General features: G+C 37.3%; 1 protein-coding gene across 1 annotated transcript in view; it reads right to left on the reverse strand.

The window, feature by feature from the left end:
• The window catches only part of VIPR2 (vasoactive intestinal peptide receptor 2), a 67,644-nt gene that overhangs the window by 41,323 nt on the left and 7,274 nt on the right, over window positions 1-19,047 (reverse strand). The window contains exons 2-4 of the mRNA XM_080385858.1: window positions 17,365-17,467; window positions 3,456-3,563; window positions 1,470-1,567 (exon numbers count right to left, since the gene is read on the reverse strand). Of these exons, the coding sequence (XP_080241984.1) occupies window positions 1,470-1,567; window positions 3,456-3,563; window positions 17,365-17,467 (309 nt within the window). The remainder of the gene's footprint in view (window positions 1-1,469; window positions 1,568-3,455; window positions 3,564-17,364; window positions 17,468-19,047) is intronic.

A 19,047-nucleotide genomic window follows, 5' to 3' on the forward strand; every position in this document is an offset into this window, starting at 1 on the left:
TACTTGAGAAAAAGGACAGTGCCCTTGGGCCATGTTGCTTGAAGTGCAATCAGTTCTTGCATTTCTCCTTTCCCTCCCTGCCACATGCTGTGCATTTGCTCCATACCTGTATTAGGTAGCTACAATACTCTAGCTATTGTATTTTTGTTAATATCTGCTTTTCACATCTCTTTTCTGATTTTTAGCTTCACTGGTTTCTTATTTGCTCTTTTCCAGGCTTTTGTAAATGTTACAACTATTTCTTATTTCCAGTTTTTCTAGGTTTACTACTGCAAGTATAGTCAACTTGAACTTCATTCGCCTTCTTCAAATTACTAATGAATATGTCAAACAAACTGCTCTTCTGTTATACTAGTTCATCTGCTAATTAAGTATTTCTCACTACTAGAAATGTTATCTTCTGTTAATTTGAATTTTTAAATCTTGACCCTTTTTCACTCTACATGACAATTGTCTGGGTTGACTGATGGTGTCTTAAAACGGCTGTTTTAGCAGTAATGCATGTTTGCTCCCAAGCTGTCAGATGATACCAATGTTTTAGAATATGTCTTCAGAAAAGTTGGGAAAAAACATAATCTATATATTTTCTTTATTATCTATTTTCAGCTGCAGTAATGATTAGGCTTTTGAGTACAGAAAGACATGGCATGAACTGCATGTCTTAGCTAGAATGCCAGTACATCTCTGCAAACCAGACGGAACAGATCTACCAAAGCCACTCTACACATACTAAAATCCAGAAAAACCCAAGCAGCCAAATATCTTTATTCATAAGAGGACTCCATCTGTTCATGATAACAAGTTTTACTGATACTATGAGCTCATGCTTATAAACAAAATCTTGCTCTGTTAGCCTCAGCAGGAAAACAGATAGAAAATAGGTAAAATGTGATGGAAAAAGTACTTTCCTCAACAAAAAGAACAAGAAATAGTATCTGCAAAGTGATCAAATTAATTTTTCCATTTATAGTGTATTTAAGATATCTTGCTAGCTTTGTGAACCACTTCTAATTGCTAATGCAATTGAAAGTCCAATATAAATCTACAATAATTCCAATGACCTAAATTCGTTCTGTTTTACTTAAACACATACCAGCAATCAATTGATGCATGTATTATTAACAGATTATTACACTATTAGGATTTGTTATAACAGAAACATCTAGAAATAACACAATGTAAAACATACTGTGTGCAAGCCAAATAACACGGCAATATTAGAAATACAGATGCATTACTGCAATTACCAACTGCTTACAGCCTTGAGTTTCAGTTACTGAATTCTACATTTCTGATTTTATCTTATATGACATTTGCAATCCAAGCATATGGCAAGACTGCTACTAAAAATTACTACCGATTTTCATTAATTCTGATAGAGTAAACCAGTAATTATTTAGAAACAGAACATGTCTGATAGCTGTATTGAACATCAGCATCTAAATTCATAGAAAAAGTACTTTTCCTACCTTATAATCATCTTCATAGTCATTATATCCACAAGTACTTAAAATGTCAGGAAAAATATCTGACCATCCGTTAGTCGTACAATTTTTGCTAATATTTCCTGTAAAGCAACGATAGAGAGTTTAAATCAGAAAGATTTTAAATTCTCCTCATCGATGAATCTTTGGACAACTTTGTCATTCTCTGTTAACATCCTGTATTTCCTAGCACACCTGTTAAAGCAACGCAGCCATTTCTTTTCATGTGCTCTTCATTCATACTACTTTGGCTTTTAATTTTGCTCAGTTGCCTTTGCACTAGAGAAAAACAAAAGTAATTCCAAGCTATGATGGCAGGCTTCCACTTTGGTATAATAGCTATTTCTATTACACCTGCAAAAGCCTAAAATATTTTGATGTTTTATCTGAAGTATTCTAGAGGGACTCTTTCAGCTTACTCCATAAAGCCGATAATTCGGAGGTAAAGCAATTTGATAGAAAAGTAATTTAAGAGAGAGTTGTTCTAACCTCCTATTTCAGCTTTTCTGAGAAGGCAGTGCCAAATGATCTAGAGAGTTATAAAAGCTCTTAGATAATATGGCAATGATTTACTGCTACAGCAAATGTTTGTAGAGTTGGCAATGCACTTTAAAGGCCAAATTACGTGATAGGTTAAAGAAGAAGGAAATAAATATGCATGCTGAATCTCACTCCTTGAGCCAATGGCTGAAACAATGTAGCCCAAGGAACATGCAGGAGATGTGCGAGTATGGCTGGAAAGCAATTTTGAGCATCTATTATCAGAAAGGATTCTTCGGTTGGAACGGAGAGAAGTTGACTCTTTTCCCAGACAAAGTCACGCAGATGAGATGGGGGCAGCCCATGATTCTGCTCCTTAATCTAATTAATATGAACTAATGTTCATACAACATGGAACAGCTTCAATAGGAGAAAACTGAAGAGTCTGATGTCAGAATAAAGAATAGTCATTAAAATTATTATAACTTACTTTTAAAATGTTAAATTGTAAGCAACTTGCCTTCACTTTTCATACACAATTTTTATATCCATCATACTTGAAATATATAATCACATATTGCTTTAGTTTTCAGTTTACCATTCTCTTAACTGACTTAAAGATGTGTGGTTTTCACCACACAAGAACAAATTTATGTGTCATAGATCAACTTTGGCAAAGAACAACCAAGCGTGTTTACATATACACTTCAAATTAAAGCTTTTGTGATTTTTGTTTTGCTGATTGGTTACTGGAATTTCTTCTTTGTATAAAGTCTTCAGTGGAAAGTTGTAAATATCCTACAAATGGTTGAACAGCAAACAACCAAATCGTTCTGGCTTATAAGGCGGCCTTGACCTCAAACCACAGTGTCTCCTCAAACACCAGGACCACTTCTGCTATTTGGCATAGATATGGAATTTTTTAAAGAAAATGTAACGTATTTACACACTTTGAAGAGTCTTCACTTCAAAAGTACATCATGATTCTCTGACTAGACAGAGAAGAGGAATGTGTTACCAGCATGACAAATTACGTCAAAGACAGTTTTGCAAGAAAATGACTCTTAAGTACTCAAGATGCTGAAGTATTTTCTACTACACGTACTGTAAGGCCTTCTACCTTAGAGAGAATTAGGCAATGTTCTATGGAAGACACTGTTCATTTCTACACCATCATTCCACACAACTGTTAAACAGGTTAAGGCTGCCTTAATAATGAACACAAATAGTTCAAAAAGAGCAAGCAATATCTTCAGCTTTGATGAGTAACACTATATCAGAATACATATTTAGTATCTGACTCAAAGAACACCATATGGACCACAAAGACCATTATTTGGTCTTTTCATGATCTATCATAAATAGCTGTTAAGAATCTATTATCATTAAAATGAAAACAAAAACCCTCAACTGCAAATAAACCATTTTTAGCACAGTATGTTATAAAATACCAAAGAGAAGTAAGCAAAAATACACCTTAAAATGAAATACCTGGTTTGCCAGAAAAAAGGCTAAATACTTTCGGACAAGGGACAGTGACAGTCTCTCCAATCTTTGCAGGACGCCAACAGGTGATGTTATCCCAAACTCCAACACATCCTGAAACAAAACCAGCAGTAACAGTCTTGAAAGCTCAGTATGGCCTGAATCACTGGACTGTTATCTACCTTCTCAAGAATTGGTGGAAGTTTTGGATGAGTAGCTCAAGAAAGATTAGACTATTCCAAGAAAGATGCAAAGGTGGTATTTTCTATGAAAATGTTAGGAGAATCTTAAGAGTTTGCTGATTAACCAGCTTATTTTTAGGTCAGTTAATATATTGTTTGCAAAACGCCTCATTAAAACTATGTCATTTTGATGGGATGATGCTAAGAAAAGATAAGAAATGTTACAAAATAACTTCTGAGTATGAATATGGCTTATTAACAAGATTAACACAATTTTGAGAGTCTCTTAATCACAGAATGAACTTTTTTATCTGCAGTAATAGGCCAAAGAAATATTTAAGTAGTTCATTGGACTCAGCTTCACAAGCACGATATGAGCACTTCATGAGTGAAAAATGAGGAACAATGGGTGTGGGCTTACAAAATCATCTCTCCTAAACTAAATAACAGAGATTTGAACAAAGAATGGTTCTGTATATTGATTTCAGGATGGGGGGTGTGTGGTGTGTCATAAAATTTTATAGGCATATTTTTTAATAGTACTAGTAATAACTTGTAACTAGTAGATAGTCACAACTTGTTACAGCTTTGCCCATGCTGATATCTATATAAATGTGGCTCAAAAGCAGTATCTTCTGAATGAACATAAATCTTCCTCTAGCCCGCTACAGGCACTTGGATCAACCATGCTCTATTTGCTTAAAGGTGTCTACTTATAATGCATGCCTTCTAACCTAAGTGAAGAGTGATGAAGGTTTCTGAATATAAGCCTTAGGAAGAATTATGAGAAAAAAGTAAGGAAATGTTACTCATATTGTCTTAGTTCAAGTTATCTCAAAAAAATAAATTGTGCAGAATTCTGGGCATTTATGTCTTCAAATAAGGCAACTGACAATTGACAAGTCATGTTTTTAATTAGCACTAAAGAGAGAAACGAAACTTTTATCCTACCAGTGTTATCTCCATAAGATTATTAGAAACTGTAACAGACAGTTTGTTCCTTTCAGTACAGAACATGAAACTTGGATTAGGAACTGCTCACATTCATGTATAATACTGTTCTTCACAATAATTGTAGTAATAGAAATTCACTATTCATTTACTCTGTACTAGTGAGGTCATGCCCAAAATCAAGCCAACTGAGTTAAATGAAGCTGAAAAAGGAATATTTAAAAGTTCTATATTTGTTTTAAACCACATTAGAGCAATTAAACTTGGACAGCTTGTGTTGACTTAAAGTGTCTAGTATCCTACTTTCAAAGTTTAAGTTACATTCAAAGTATATGTAAAGTAGAGAACCCAGGAATGTGTTACAGAACTGGCAGATGGATTTGCACCTGTGGGCATGTCCTGTATGCAGCATGAAGGAGTGCCAGTGGCATAGCATTTCCATGGGCTTTCCTTTCCTTTGGAAGACATCTAAGTGTAACAGTTGGAAGGAAGCCTCTCTGCTGTACGAAGAACAGGGTTTGGAGATGAAAAAAGAAGATGAGAGGAGGATTATGGGGCAAATGCTGCAGTCACCAATTCCATAGAGTCCCCTTTACACAGTTTCCCAAGGAAATGCTATTTTCTAGAGGAGTCACTTGTTCATGGGGACTGAGTCTTTCTTCACTCCTCTTAGGATTGTACAGCTCTAAATGCAGCATCTGTTCTATATTCAGAAATATGATACCAAATATAAGGGTTTACTAATGGGAACACTTTACAAAGTTTATCTGTGTGGATAGATAACACAAAATCACAGAATCATTTAGGTTAGAAAAGATCCTTAAGATCACTGAGTCCAACTGTAAATCTAACACTGCCAACTCCACCACTAAATCATGTTGTTAAGAGCCACATCTACAATTCCTTTAAACACCTCCAGAGATGGTGACTCAACCACTTCCCCAGGGAGCTTATTCCAGTGCTTGACCACCCTTTCAGTGAAGAAATTTTTCCCAGTATCCAATCTAAACCACTCTTGGCACAAGAGGCCATTTACTTTTGTCCTATTACTTGCTACTTGGGAGAAGAGGCCAACACCCACCCTGCTGCAACCTCCTTTCAGGTAGTTGTAGAGAGCAACAAGGTCTCCTCAGCCTTCTCTTCTCCAGACGAAACAACCCCAGTCCCCTTAGCTGCTCCTCAAAGGACCTGTTCTCTAGACCCTTCACCAGCTTTGTTGCTCTTCTTTGTAATGCCTTATCCTCCACTGCCCTGTATACCTCCAAAGAGGTACGCAAGAAATGTACTAAACGTTCATTACACACACACTGCCATATTCACATATTCTTTTCCAGCCAAGCATTAAAAATCTCCAAAGATGGAGATACCACAACCTCTCTAGGCAACCAGCACACACACAACTTCCTCTATGAAGAATTTTTCTATGCATCTAATTAGGATTTCCCTTGCTGCAGGTTGCTTCCATTGGTTTCTTTGTGTTTCTTGGTTGGTTTTTTTTGTTTTTCTGTTCACCTTTGGGAAGACTATGGCTCTATCTTCTCTATAATCCCATTAGGTAGATGAAGAGAGCACTCATATCACTCTTCTCCGAGTTAAATAAACACAGCTTTCAGTTAGTCGTTATATACGGCATATACCAGTGCCATCTCCAAGCCCTCAGTTCAGCCAATTAATGGCTTTTCTTTACACAGGAGCCCAAAACTGGACACAGTACTCCACTGAGATGCTGTCTCACAAGTGCCAAATAGAGACAGACAATTGCTTCTCTTGATATACCAGCAGCACAGTGTATGAAGGGTGCACTGCTGACTCATGTTTAAATTAACTAAAGCCAACTCCTAAAATGGGACAGAATTTTGAACCTAAAAAAAATTGCTTATTTTTTCCCCCAAAATCCTGAAGTTGTGAATCCAGTTGCAGAGTCTAGACTCTAGGTACCTGTATTTACTCCAATCAACCCCATCCTTATTTGTTTAATATTGTGTGATTAACCTCAGCTTATCGAATTCTCCAGTCACCCGAAGAGGATTAACTGTTTTGAACACACTTTGAACTCCATATACTCTCCTATTTTCCCCATTGATCATGCAGAGTTTGTCCTTTCTAATTTATCTGCCCCTACAGGTGGTTCATACATTTATTTAAGAATTAACTCATGAGTTTTATCTATGCTCTGTTTTACCTGTCTACCTGGTACTCCCTTGTAGCTCTTGTGTCTTTTATCATTAGTTATAGCATGTCTGAGATGATATTGACTTGGTCATCTGTATATAATTTAAGGGGTTTACATGTGAGCAAGTCATCTTCACATCCTTTGAAGTCAACAGAACTTAAACATGCTGAAGTGCTTCCTGAGTTGCAGTACTGGATCAAAATCAAGTCCAACTCTTCATGATGCAGCACCAGGGCTTATGCAAAGTAAAAGAATGTTCACCTCAGCCAATTCAGGTCATGCTTCCTCCCCAATCGATTTTAAGCCAGAAACATCATCAACAACGTGACATACAAGTAACCAGAAAGACAAAGAAACTATTTTCTTCATCTGCCAGCACTCAGAACTATAGCGACAAAATGAAACTCTTTTGGCTTTGATGGATGTACTGCCTGAGCCAGCATAAACAAGCCCTGGAGTACACAAGAATAATTAGCATCTTGTGCAACTTCAGACCTTTTTAGTTCATCCCCATTTCCACTAATAAGTGAAAGCTGAGATGAGTCATGAAAGTGTTCATGCACACCCATAAAAGCTGATTACTTTCACAAATTTTCCCTTTTGTTCAACATACTCTCTGCAAGATGGTGGATTTGCTACAGTAATCTGCAAACAATTCAGAGGCTTTTATAAATTTTTGCTACACTGCTATATGAACTAGGCGAAGATTTTGCTTAGAAGGCAGCTGAACAACATGGGACTTCAGAGCTCTGTTGTTACATTTTCCACAAAATCCCACACAACTCTTACTCAGTCTTCCATTACATGAAATATTACACAGAAAAACTGAGATCCAAGTCCTATTCCCAGCAAAATTAATCAACACAATTTGTATCAGATCTCGAAGACAGCTTGCATGAAGGGAATCAGTATACAAGTTTTTGATATTCAAAACATTACAAGTCACTAATGTTTTCTGGGGCATGTATTTTTTACCTCAATTTTCCCTCGGTATTTTAGGACTTTACAGGCATGTATGGCACAGCTAAGAATACTTTTTCAGACTCCTTAAATCAAATAGATGAAATAATACAAAAGATGTATTTCTTACACCTAGACTACATTCAAATGCATCAGCAATCATGAGAGTGAAACTTGAGTGGCTGTCATCAGAATTCCAAGATGAACATAAACCTCCATTTCATGTATATTTACAGGCTTATTTATTATGGTACAGGATATCTGAGAAAACTGCTAAAATGTCCTGGAGGCATTTATATTCACTCAATGCCCACAGTGTGCCTCTGAAAACTGGTCTAGGGCTGAATACTGAAATGATAGTGTCATTGGTATACTGCTACAGGCTGCTAGAAGTACAACTGTTAAACAACATGCACTTTTCTGGACTTTCAGACCACACCTTTCCTCATTTCCCATTCCTCTGTTACGACAGATTTTTGACAATATTGCAGTCATATATCTTTTTCTTCTCTTAGCAAAAAATACCCTTATGCAGAGGTGGGATACAATTAACAAGTCCATTATTACTACACTTGCATCAATTTGTCTCTTCCATTCCAACAACATATCTCTATTGTACAGCATGAGCTTAATTGTGCACAATTGGAATTAGCAATTAATTTCTCACTGATCTTGGAAATTCAACGTGTGGCACAACTGGACACCGTGGTGATTTTCAAAGGTCTTCAAGTAGATACTGCTCTTTATGCACCACAGTACCCTTTTAAAACAATGACATAAGTGATATTGTCAGGGGATGGCAGAGGAGGAATCACTTCATCCTAAAACACATGAAAGTAGGACAGATTAATTGCTCCCAACAACTGTCTGTTTCCCCCCAGTGACTACAACAGCAGCCTACAGTGCTATAAATACCTACACTTGGAAAATGAAGGTGCAATAAATACTAGGTTAAATGTGTCTCTTTCTGCACGTAGAATATCTAATTTGATCAAGCTTGATATTCTCCTCTCTACTCACTCACTGTCTCCTGCTCTCTGTCCAACCATTAATCCAATCAGTGTTAGGATTTCTGGACTGTCATCCATCACCGCTGCACTTCATATAAACCATTATGTATGCTCTTATTCTCCAGAAACTTCACTCATCTCCCACATATATAAGTCTGTTTCCTACTTTCTCCAAAGGATATTAATCAACAAATATACAAAACATTTTTATCTTTAGCTTTAAATAAGGTTTCAAGTTTTACTTCTAATAACAATTTTACCAATAATTCTACAGAAAATATCTCACATTTTAAATAAGACTTAAATTGCTTCAATGTTTATATCATATAAAGTCTTCAATTTTATCATACTTTTAAAAATATTCTAAGGACCCAAAAGTATTTTCATGTACATTTTTATCCTTTTACTTTTATGTTCATTAATGGATTTAATCTCTATGTTTTGCATCCTGCTTCAATAAATTCTCAACGTTTTTGTCCTTTCACTCCGATATGTACATTTATAAAACCAGTCCAACTCTTTGTCTCTCTTAGCTCCTCAATTTTTTCTGGGCATCTCTACTACTACACTCTTTACTTGCTTCTTTACCAATTAATAAAGCTAGCAAAGAAAAAAAAAACAAAAACAAAAAACAAACGAACCAAAAAACCAAAACCCAACAAAAAACAGCTTCCTCAGGCCTGTTTCTGTGGTGTCTAGGAGAACACTCCTGCACTGTACATACAGCAATCTCTTTTTAATCTCTTCATTTGCATCATTTATTTCTCTGGTGTGTCATTCACAGCATATCCAAGCAAAGAATCAACCTTCTCAGAAAACCTTTGCTCAATGACTCGCTCAAAAGTGTGGCCACAGTGTCACTCCTCTACTGCTCTTCCCTCCTGTTCCTCCAGATGATACTGCAGATGCTATTCTTTGCTAGTTTCAATGAGATCACTTACTTTATTTGAATATTTAGTCTTTAATGCTTGTGATGCCTTTGCAGATACTTCACAATGAAAGGAAACATAACAGACTATAAACTACATTTTGTTTCTCATTTTTTTCAGCTTACATAAGCATGGTCAACGCATTCATCACCCTGCAGTCTGAAGGCCAGTCTTTGAGCAACAAGTTTGCTTACCTACCTACATGCTTCTTCATCTATAAAAATGTGTAACACTGGGTTTGTACTGGAAAGTTTTGTTTATATATACATTTATCCATACATTAACCACTAGGTGGCACTTTGCATTTGTATTTTAAAAATTTCCAATTCAAAGAGAGGCCTAGCGTTTTTTAAACTGCCTAGGCGTGTGTGATACATGGAAAAAAGTGAGAGTGCTTTCAAAATCAGCCAGAAAGTTGTCAGCTAGTCAAGGGTTTATTTTTCGAATGGGGAAACATTTTGATTTTTTGTACTTTACTTGACAAGGCAGAAGCAATCTCACCTCTTACGGGAAAGGTTTTCCAGACTGTAGGTCTGAATGCCGCAGCATGTTATTTAGACTACGTGAGAATTTATGAACGTACACGGACTGAAATTCTTTCTGCTTTTTCACACAAGTAATAATGAAGAAAGGGAAAGGAGGCACTAAAGAAATAGCGAGCTAGCAAAGTGGAAGCAAAGCCACAGCAAAACTGCTTAAAGTGGTAATAGGAATAAGACAGTAGCAAAAATACTATGGCCTCAAGCTACTTTCCTGAAGTTATTTGTCATCTACTTTTTGTCTGGGCCCTGAAGCACACTAATAGGCCTTAACGTCCTTGTCCCACCTCACTCCCCTGTCCAGGGTCCCATCTAAGCTCAGGTCTGGGCCTCCAGTAGTGGTATGGGGCACCTGACCAGCTTTGCCACAGCAGCACCTGTGCCACCTTCTGCCTGGGCACCCGCCCACCACTACAGCCCTGCCCGGCCATCCTAGGGCTGTGTCTGACCCTGGTCCCCTGCACCAGGCCAGATCCTGACCCCTGCCCTGCAGGCTAATGTCCACAGCTGTCCCTACCCCAGGAGGTGCCCAATGCCCCGGGCTGGGGCTGGCCGTGGCTGCCCTTTGGCTGCCTTGGCTGCTGGTGGGACAGGCTCTGCCTGCCCTGCCTGCCCTGCCTGCCCTGCCTGCCCACCAGCCCCCAACCCCCCTCTGCAAGGAGCTGCCAACCTGCACCCGTGTGAAAACGAAAACACTGGCTGCAAACTGCTCAAGATGCAGCTCCAATATGCTTATGTTGAACTAAAGCGCTGTTGTGAAATTGTGTAGTGTATACAAGCTCTGATTAGTCAGGAATACTGAAGAAATGCAAATGTAAACTTTTTAATTGCCAGTCAACAAAAACTACTCCTACACAGCATGTAGAATTTTGGAAGTCTACAGTACACATCAGATTTAACTAGTTACACAGAATGATGAAACCATTAGAGTTTATCTCATATTCACCTAAAATGATTGCAGTTTATGGGTTTTCAAAAGCCACTCCTATTACCAGGCATGGCAAAAATGTGCTTACTGAGATTTCTAGGGCACTACTGACTTTTCACTAAATGAAATATTTCAAAAGAAATGCCTTATTTCTCTTCTGAAGAGCAGTTTCCTGTTAGAGAATCAAAAATCTATAAGCCAATTATATTTTTTAATGGAATTTACCTATTTTTAGGGTTCCATGAGGAAATACAGAAATTGCTAAAAACTTTGGAAAAAAACCTCTGAAAAAGAAAACATATTTCCATCCAAATTCTTCAGCAAGTAAATCCTGCTTTCCAATTACTCAAAATGTTCTTTGGAGGCAAGAGCATTTACTTCTGTATGACTGCACCGCACTCGGAACCTTACCATAAGAAAACTATTTTCTATTATAGTGCAAAGATATTAATGGGTGTATAGTCAAAGCAGTAAGAGGTACCTTCATCTTCACATTGCTCCAATTTAGACATGCTACACATTCTTTAAAAGCTACTATTAAATCTCAATCTTCTGTTTATATAAACCACCACAAAATACTAATGGTCTCTGTAAAGTATTGGAACCGCGTATTTCCGTTAGTTTGGATTATGCCTAACCCATGTGCTATTTGTTGTATTAGCTGGAGCTTTTTTAGTGGTTTGGTATTCAAGGTGGCTGCCTTGTGGTATTTGAACTCTGGATATCATGGAGAGTGGGCTGCCATGGCCACAGCTGTCTTTATCAGGACTCAAGTGCAAAACTATGCGGGGCAGTATTTCTTTCAGAATCTTCTGAAAAACACAATAAATTCACTGGCTGTGCAGTTTTCCTTTTCAGGGCTCCAAATGCCATTTATTAATGTTGACTGTTGTGAATTGCTATTCATGTTTTGAGGGGGTAGAAATTTCAGACCTTCAAAACTGTAGAATGTATCTGTGGCTACGTATTGCCTTTCTTCTTTCCAAAAAAGTTTGTTATTTTCACTCCTAGTAACCTTTATTATGTCAGATTTTTGAATAGAGCTGATGAGGACATTTTCTTGGTCTTCAATGTTGATTTCCTGTTGGTTATTTTTCAGTAGACAACTCCTTTCATTCAAGGTTCTTTCTCACCTATCGCCCAGCCTCCTCAAAAGATGAGCCAGCTCTGCCTCTCTTCTGCCCTCAGATAATTAAGTATAGCTTCCACAAAGCCCAGACATCATGAACACCACAAGTACGATCAGTTTTATGTAGTGTCATTAACGATGACACTTCAAGTAATGGAAGCCAAAATAGACAAACATTCAAAGCAGCCCCTTTAGCTCCCCTCATAAAAAAAACCACGCATGAACCAAAAAGTAGCAATATGTCTTACTACAGCTAGAAAAGCAGCAGCACAGAGATTCAAGAAAGCTAAAGTTGTCCTGCCAAGAGCTCCTGCTGCTACATGAAAGGAAGTTCCATGATCCCACTTTCTCATGTAATTCTACTTTCAATGCTACCTCAGATAACTAAAGAGCATCGCAGCCTGAACTACTGACTTATTTTACAGAGGAAATAACTGAAAGACCAAACAAAAACTGACAGAAGACCCTGACGAGATTGGGTGGATTAAGAAAGGGGAAACCTTGAAAAGATTCCTTTTCATGTAACAAAAGAAAGATCTCATCTGGCTTTGTGTGTCTCCAGTTTACTGACACGGAGGCGAGAGTGATCGTCACGTTGGTTTTGTTATACTCAGTCAGTCCTTTTGTGCAATACAGAGATATATGTGTGTGCGTACGTGCGGGTTTGGACAGCAAAACAGGCACCTTTCTTACTGGAGAAATAACCTTAACAGCAGAGGTTAGTTGGATAAACTAAGTTTTGGACAACTTCCCACGGGTCCAACATTTGAATATGCATCCCACTATTCTGAAGAGCTTTCAGAAAAATGTGCTGTTTCACTCACAAGATCATGAGCTCAGCACTGGAATCACTGAGTGAAATTCTACTGGCAGCCTAATCCAGGAGACTGGATTATATAGCAATATTGGTCCCTCTTTCTTTAAATTTATGAATAACTAGGAGTGTCATTTTGGTAGTCCTGTCTGTTTTAATTTCCCATTACTAGCTGCATTATGAAGCCTCACTGAGAGATTTATGAAATTCTTCCAAAGATATTTCTCCTTCCATCTACATCCCTTCCTCAAAGTTAAGATGTCATATCTAAAATTAAAAATGTCATCTGGCATATGGGGTCTCACAAAAACACATTTTGGAAAGCAAGAGCCAAGAAGACTCATATAACTGTGCAGCCACTCAGTCCAAAATGAATAAAAAAATCCTAGACTTCATTTTTTCATAATAAAATCTTTTTCAAACTTTTTGTTGTAGAACCCTGTTATAAAGTCTACTGACTGAGTTTTAACACTTTTTACCATAAGATTTCACTAAAGGTGAACAGAAATGAGGCAATTACTTTATAAGGAAAAATTCTAAATAACTAAATAAAGACAGAAATTTGCAGTGGGCCAATTTTTATGTATTTTCAATCACTTTTATTGGGACCTCTCTATTGGGACAAGCTGTGGGTAGTAAGTAAAAAGTAAACCAGTGTTTTTCCACGTAGACATCAAAGTTCATAGCTATTATAAGCTATTTAGAATGCAATTCATCTGCCCTCCAAAAATGAGTATGCAAAAAAAAAAAAATCTCTGCTAGGCTTCCAGCAAAGGTGCATCCATACCTCAGGTGTCAAATTATAGAAGCAAAGAAGAAAATAAATGCAGACAGAAGCTAATGCAGTCTTCATAAGATAAACAACTAGATTTGCTAGAGCACTACAGAGAGGAAGGCACTGCTACAGATCTTTGGAGAATGACTTTCTTCCCTAAATGGAGTGTAATGCTCTCCACTAATGGAAGAGTATGTGCTAATGCCTGAAAATCCCCCAAAGGGTGCAAAGCAGGAGGTCCAGATGTCTAACAGTTTGGCATTGGCAAATGAGCAGAATTTAGACAAACTGGGTCCTCTAGTTTTAACATATCCTTAGCATTGTTCAAAGGATGTTTACACAGTATTTATACAGTGTTTCCCTGCAAAACACACTATTGCTTTATTCAGCCATGAAGTCAGAAAGTCCTTCACAGATTTCATAGTCAGTGATTTTAGGTGTGCTCCAAAAATTACTCAGTGAAATTCTTCAGCCCATGTAATGAGGCAGCTCAGGTAAGGTAACTGTAACATCATTTTATTACGTAAAAACAAAACGAACCACAATCACCACTAAATCTTTCCTTTATGTCTCCCTAACTGGGAGCTGAGAAGTATTAGATAAGGTATTAAATACGTAATTGGCATCTATGACAAAGGAGAAATTGCCTGTCCCGTAAATTTGGATCCTTCAAATTCAGTAGCTGTGCACGCCAGCCGAATTCTGGAGCATGTTACACAGAGGTGTGAAGGCTTCTCAGGTGCCCAAGAATTTAATGAAAAAATTCCCACTGACATTGATAGGGGAGGCCTTGGCCTTCCACTGAGATAGTGGAAAATCTCAGTAAACCTTTATTTCCAAATTCTAGACAGGACCTTCATAGATTTCATGATAGCTTTTCTAAGGCAGGTAGCAAATACTAAAGCTAGAAAAGCTTGGCAAAGGCTGCATAACCACCTTTCCAATTCAGGAAAAGGTGAAATAGGATTTGTGAATTTCTTGTAATGAATTATGTTTCAAAAGTACTACAAGTTTTAGGTGTGGAGCCAGGACTTGGACTAGTTCCAGCTTGCCAATTTTCATTAGTAATTCTTCTTTATCAGCAGTCAGAGTGTCACTGTGACAATCTGCAAGTCTCTGTTCAAAATACTCCTCACATCTTTGTATGAATACAGAGAGTTTATCAGGAAAATAAGGACACATAGAGAATGGGTATTTTTGGAAATGCAAATGCATATATTTAATGTAGGCTCTTCTGTACAGGCTCTTGGTAAAGGTATCTGTAACGTGAAACATAGGATAAATTCTCCTGTAACATTAAACATACAGTTTTTAAGGGTTCATTACCACAGGGGCTTTATTTATGTCTCTGACAAAATGAAATATACCCCTAGATTCAGCCAGGCATTCAAATAAATGTGTAAGTCCTTCCACTGCTGTTTTATCACTACCTGCGGGGCTGAATCAACACATCTTCCTAAGACGTGAAGTTCTTCCACAGCAGTTTGCCTTCAGGAGGCACCCCTCTCTTCCAGTGAAAAGAGGCTGTGAAGAAAATTTTGACAGAAAACTTCTTTCTTCCCCTAGGGAACCCAATATAAAACTGGTGTGCATCACAAGAATACCCTTGGAGCAGCCCAGGGTCTGGATCACAAAAGTAGATCTTGAAGAAAGCTTGAATTTCAAAGCTGTATAATAGCCAACAGTGAATTTATTAATTCAAGATTTAATTCATTAAGCTGGGCTACTAATTATTTCTCCATCTGGCTTTACACTAGTGTTATTTATTTAACAGCCATCTCTCTTCACCAGTCATATAAATAAAAAAATTTAAATGTAAAAGATTTATTCCACTAAGATTTTGCTTGGAGAGATCTCCATTTAAATTTGTAACTGTTATTATAATTTTTCTAATTACCGATCTTGAGTAATAAAAAGGAGGAATTATCATAACATACAAACTGCTGATGATCCTTTTAATTATTTCAGTGTATACAAATTGGTACTAGACTATGCACTGAGGGAGTTACACATTTACATCAAGAAGACAGGTGGAGAAAGTATCGTGAGTTGGGATTCATGTTTATGCTCAAAGGGCACCGCAGATGGCAGGTCCCCGAGGTACCATAGTAATCTTCGGAGCACAATCAAAACAGACCGAATATGAAAAAACAAATACACTATGTATCACCTAGTTCAGCCAAAGGAAAACAACTGCACTGCAAGAGCTGTGGTATTCCAAGGAGCCCAGTTATTCTGAGACTATACATACCTGGACTACCATAGCAAAAGGCAGGACACCAATGAGGTTTAGGGCTTTCTGGAACTAATTTGAAATTAAATACTTCCAGCCACTTAAAGATCATTTAGCAGAAATTTAATAATTAGTTTTAGGTGTGACGTTACTTTGTAAAAATAGAAATTGTAGTTTGAACTGAAAAAAAAATCCAGTTTTCTTTAGATCTAAACTTTCTTTCCCCTTTATCTAAGTCTCACTTAAAGTCCACCCTTCCTTTCGGTATTTCGCTTGTCACCAGCAAATGAAGCACTCCAAGAAGCACTTCTACTTTCTCACCAGCAGGTGTGTAGAGACTCCTTTCTGCTCAGAAGTTCTGGCATACAATTTAACGAACGGTAACTAATTATAAAACATCAATACCTTTGTCATTAAAAAATAAATACACACTTCCAGCTTTCCTAAAAAGCCAAAAATTTTTAGCAAGGTTCTTCCCTTGCTACTTTAATGTTACAGATTTGCTTTTCATTTGGCTGTCTGGATTTGTTTGTTGCCTTCATATTTTGCTTGCTGATCAAATGGCTTTATCAGTAGCTCTAACTCCCAAGAAAAGATGTCATTTTTTTCATAATCTTATTTTATAGTCATGAAAATGTAGCAAGGAAATTAGTAAAATCTAAAGTTAAAAAATAATAAACTACATCTCTTCTTCCTTCTTTCTTCTATTAAATTACAATTGGCCATATCTGTATGTATATATTTATCTTTCTATTTAGAGAGAAAATAAAACCAATAAACTAACAGAGATGTAACGTTGCTCTCCAGTTTTCCCTTTGCATGACTCCATGGTACTCTGTGTGTGAATCTGATGTTACGTCTGAAACATCTTCTGCCTGGGAAACCCAGTGATTATTCCTGCCACTGTAACTTTACTTCTGACCATAGCTAGAGAGAGATGCTTGGATCCAAGGCTTTCAGCCTTTCTTCAGACTTGTTCTTTCTGCTGGTCCTGTCACCACCAGCCTGCAGCTTCTCCACTAGTCAGAAAATACTAGCAGCAACAGCTAAAACATGTGAATGCATTGGCTCCCATCTAGTGTCCCACCCAGTGTGTGCCTAGCACCTGGCACACCTCTCACAACATGTGTGCTGCAGGTGTACCTTTAATACAAAATCTGCATAAATTCTAAAATACATAAAACTATAAGTACAGACAAATATGGCAACTGCAACCACGACAGCAAATAGGGTAAAGGGAGAAAATTCTGAATACTCCAGTCGTCCCTACATCACAGCTTATCTTTTCTTACCTTTGTAGTCCACCGGCTTTACATTCTTTAGAAGTTCCATGCACCTTGTTTCTTCCTTGTGAATCTCCAGCTGAAATCTGCACTCCGGATGGACACCATTCACCTGTGTCAAATTAAAAAAAATAGGCCAGGATCTCGACAGATGAATTAAAATGCTTTATGAAGGATGCAACTACCAATAATGAAAGCCACAGCTTTAACTGGCACTGGCTTTGCCCAAGTATTTGCTAGGCATTTTAGAGACACAGTCATTGCCCATATTAGCTTCTCACACATTGACTTTTCAAAACAAAATGTTAAAATAATCTACTAGAGCATTCACTGGTCCTTCCGGTAGCATTTCAAGGCCAACTGTAATTTACAAGAAAATATTTAACTTTCTAGTGCATTCACCAATACTGTTTCATGAGACTTTTTCCTCCAAGAAAAACTGAGTTAAACTGAAAAAGAAAAGTAAACACATTTGCTTTTTTTGGTTTTGTAGTAAGTTAGGCAGCTGAAAGTTTAATACAAATCACAGAACACTAAAACCGATCAAACTGCATTCTCTTTGACATGGTAAATTTTGCTTTTCTTCCCTTTTCAGCCATGTATATTTTATCTCCTGAAGGCCCCAGAACATGATTATTTGATTCAAGCAAGCGCTACACTGGAAGAAAACCCTACTCCTTTAAAAATGAAAGCACTATTGCCTTTAACTGATTTAGAGCCCTGCCCCCAGTTCCTTGGTTTTCAGAAAAGGCTATTTATGTCCACAGGAAGAGACAGGGATGTAGGGGAAAGAAACAAGACACTGTGAAGTTGTACTGAAGACAGGTAGATTCAAAGAGGCAGACAGAGCCTAAATGAGAAACACATGGAGTCCGTAAGAGACTGCATGGGAGAAATGACTGTAGCAGGTGACAAATGGGAAAGTAGGAAACTTCACCAGAGCTGTAAGGACAGTGAGATTAGCTCAAATGAAATAACATCATAATGAAATAAAACATGAATATGCAATACTTCAGTCACCCTCATGCTTGTTACCAAGAAAAGTGTGGGCTCTCTCCAAGTTTCTGTCTTAATTTTCTTTCAGGAGATACTTAATAATAGGATCTGGTAATAATCTCTGATTCATGAGACGGTATTTTTTTAAAAATGGTAGTAATTAAGCTGTGATCTTTGACCCAGAACCTAGGACCCAGAGTTAGGACTGAGGACCTAGTTATTCTGCAGTCTCCTTGTGGGCAAGCCATTTGCACAACTTTTAAAAATACAGCGTAATAGCCATAAGCATAACAGCAGGAGCTCTTATGAAAACTCAAGAAAATCTGTCTCTTCTCCAAATGTCTCATTTCACCATCTACAACATCAGAACCTTACTCCTTTTCCCCCATCTTTTCTCTACATTGACTATTGAAATCGTATGTTTTCAGGGCAGATTTTTCTTTTTAAAGTGAATTTGTACAAATCCTTAACAGAAATAAGGACTTCTAATACTTACAAAAGAAATTCTGTGTTATACTGAAAATTTATGTGTTTTGTTATGTATTATCTACTTGCAAGATAGGTGCCATGTAAAATAAAGTCCCATGTATACATAATGGTTTCAGTTGCATTTTCCTTTCACGTAACAGTTTTTTAATATTGTTTTTCCCTGTTGGAAACATTTGGTAACTGAGAGTAGATCTACTCATCAAAAAA

Source organism: Falco punctatus (genome assembly GCF_963210335.1).
Source record: "Falco punctatus genome assembly, chromosome: 4".
Taxonomy (NCBI): Eukaryota; Metazoa; Chordata; class Aves; order Falconiformes; family Falconidae; genus Falco; species Falco punctatus.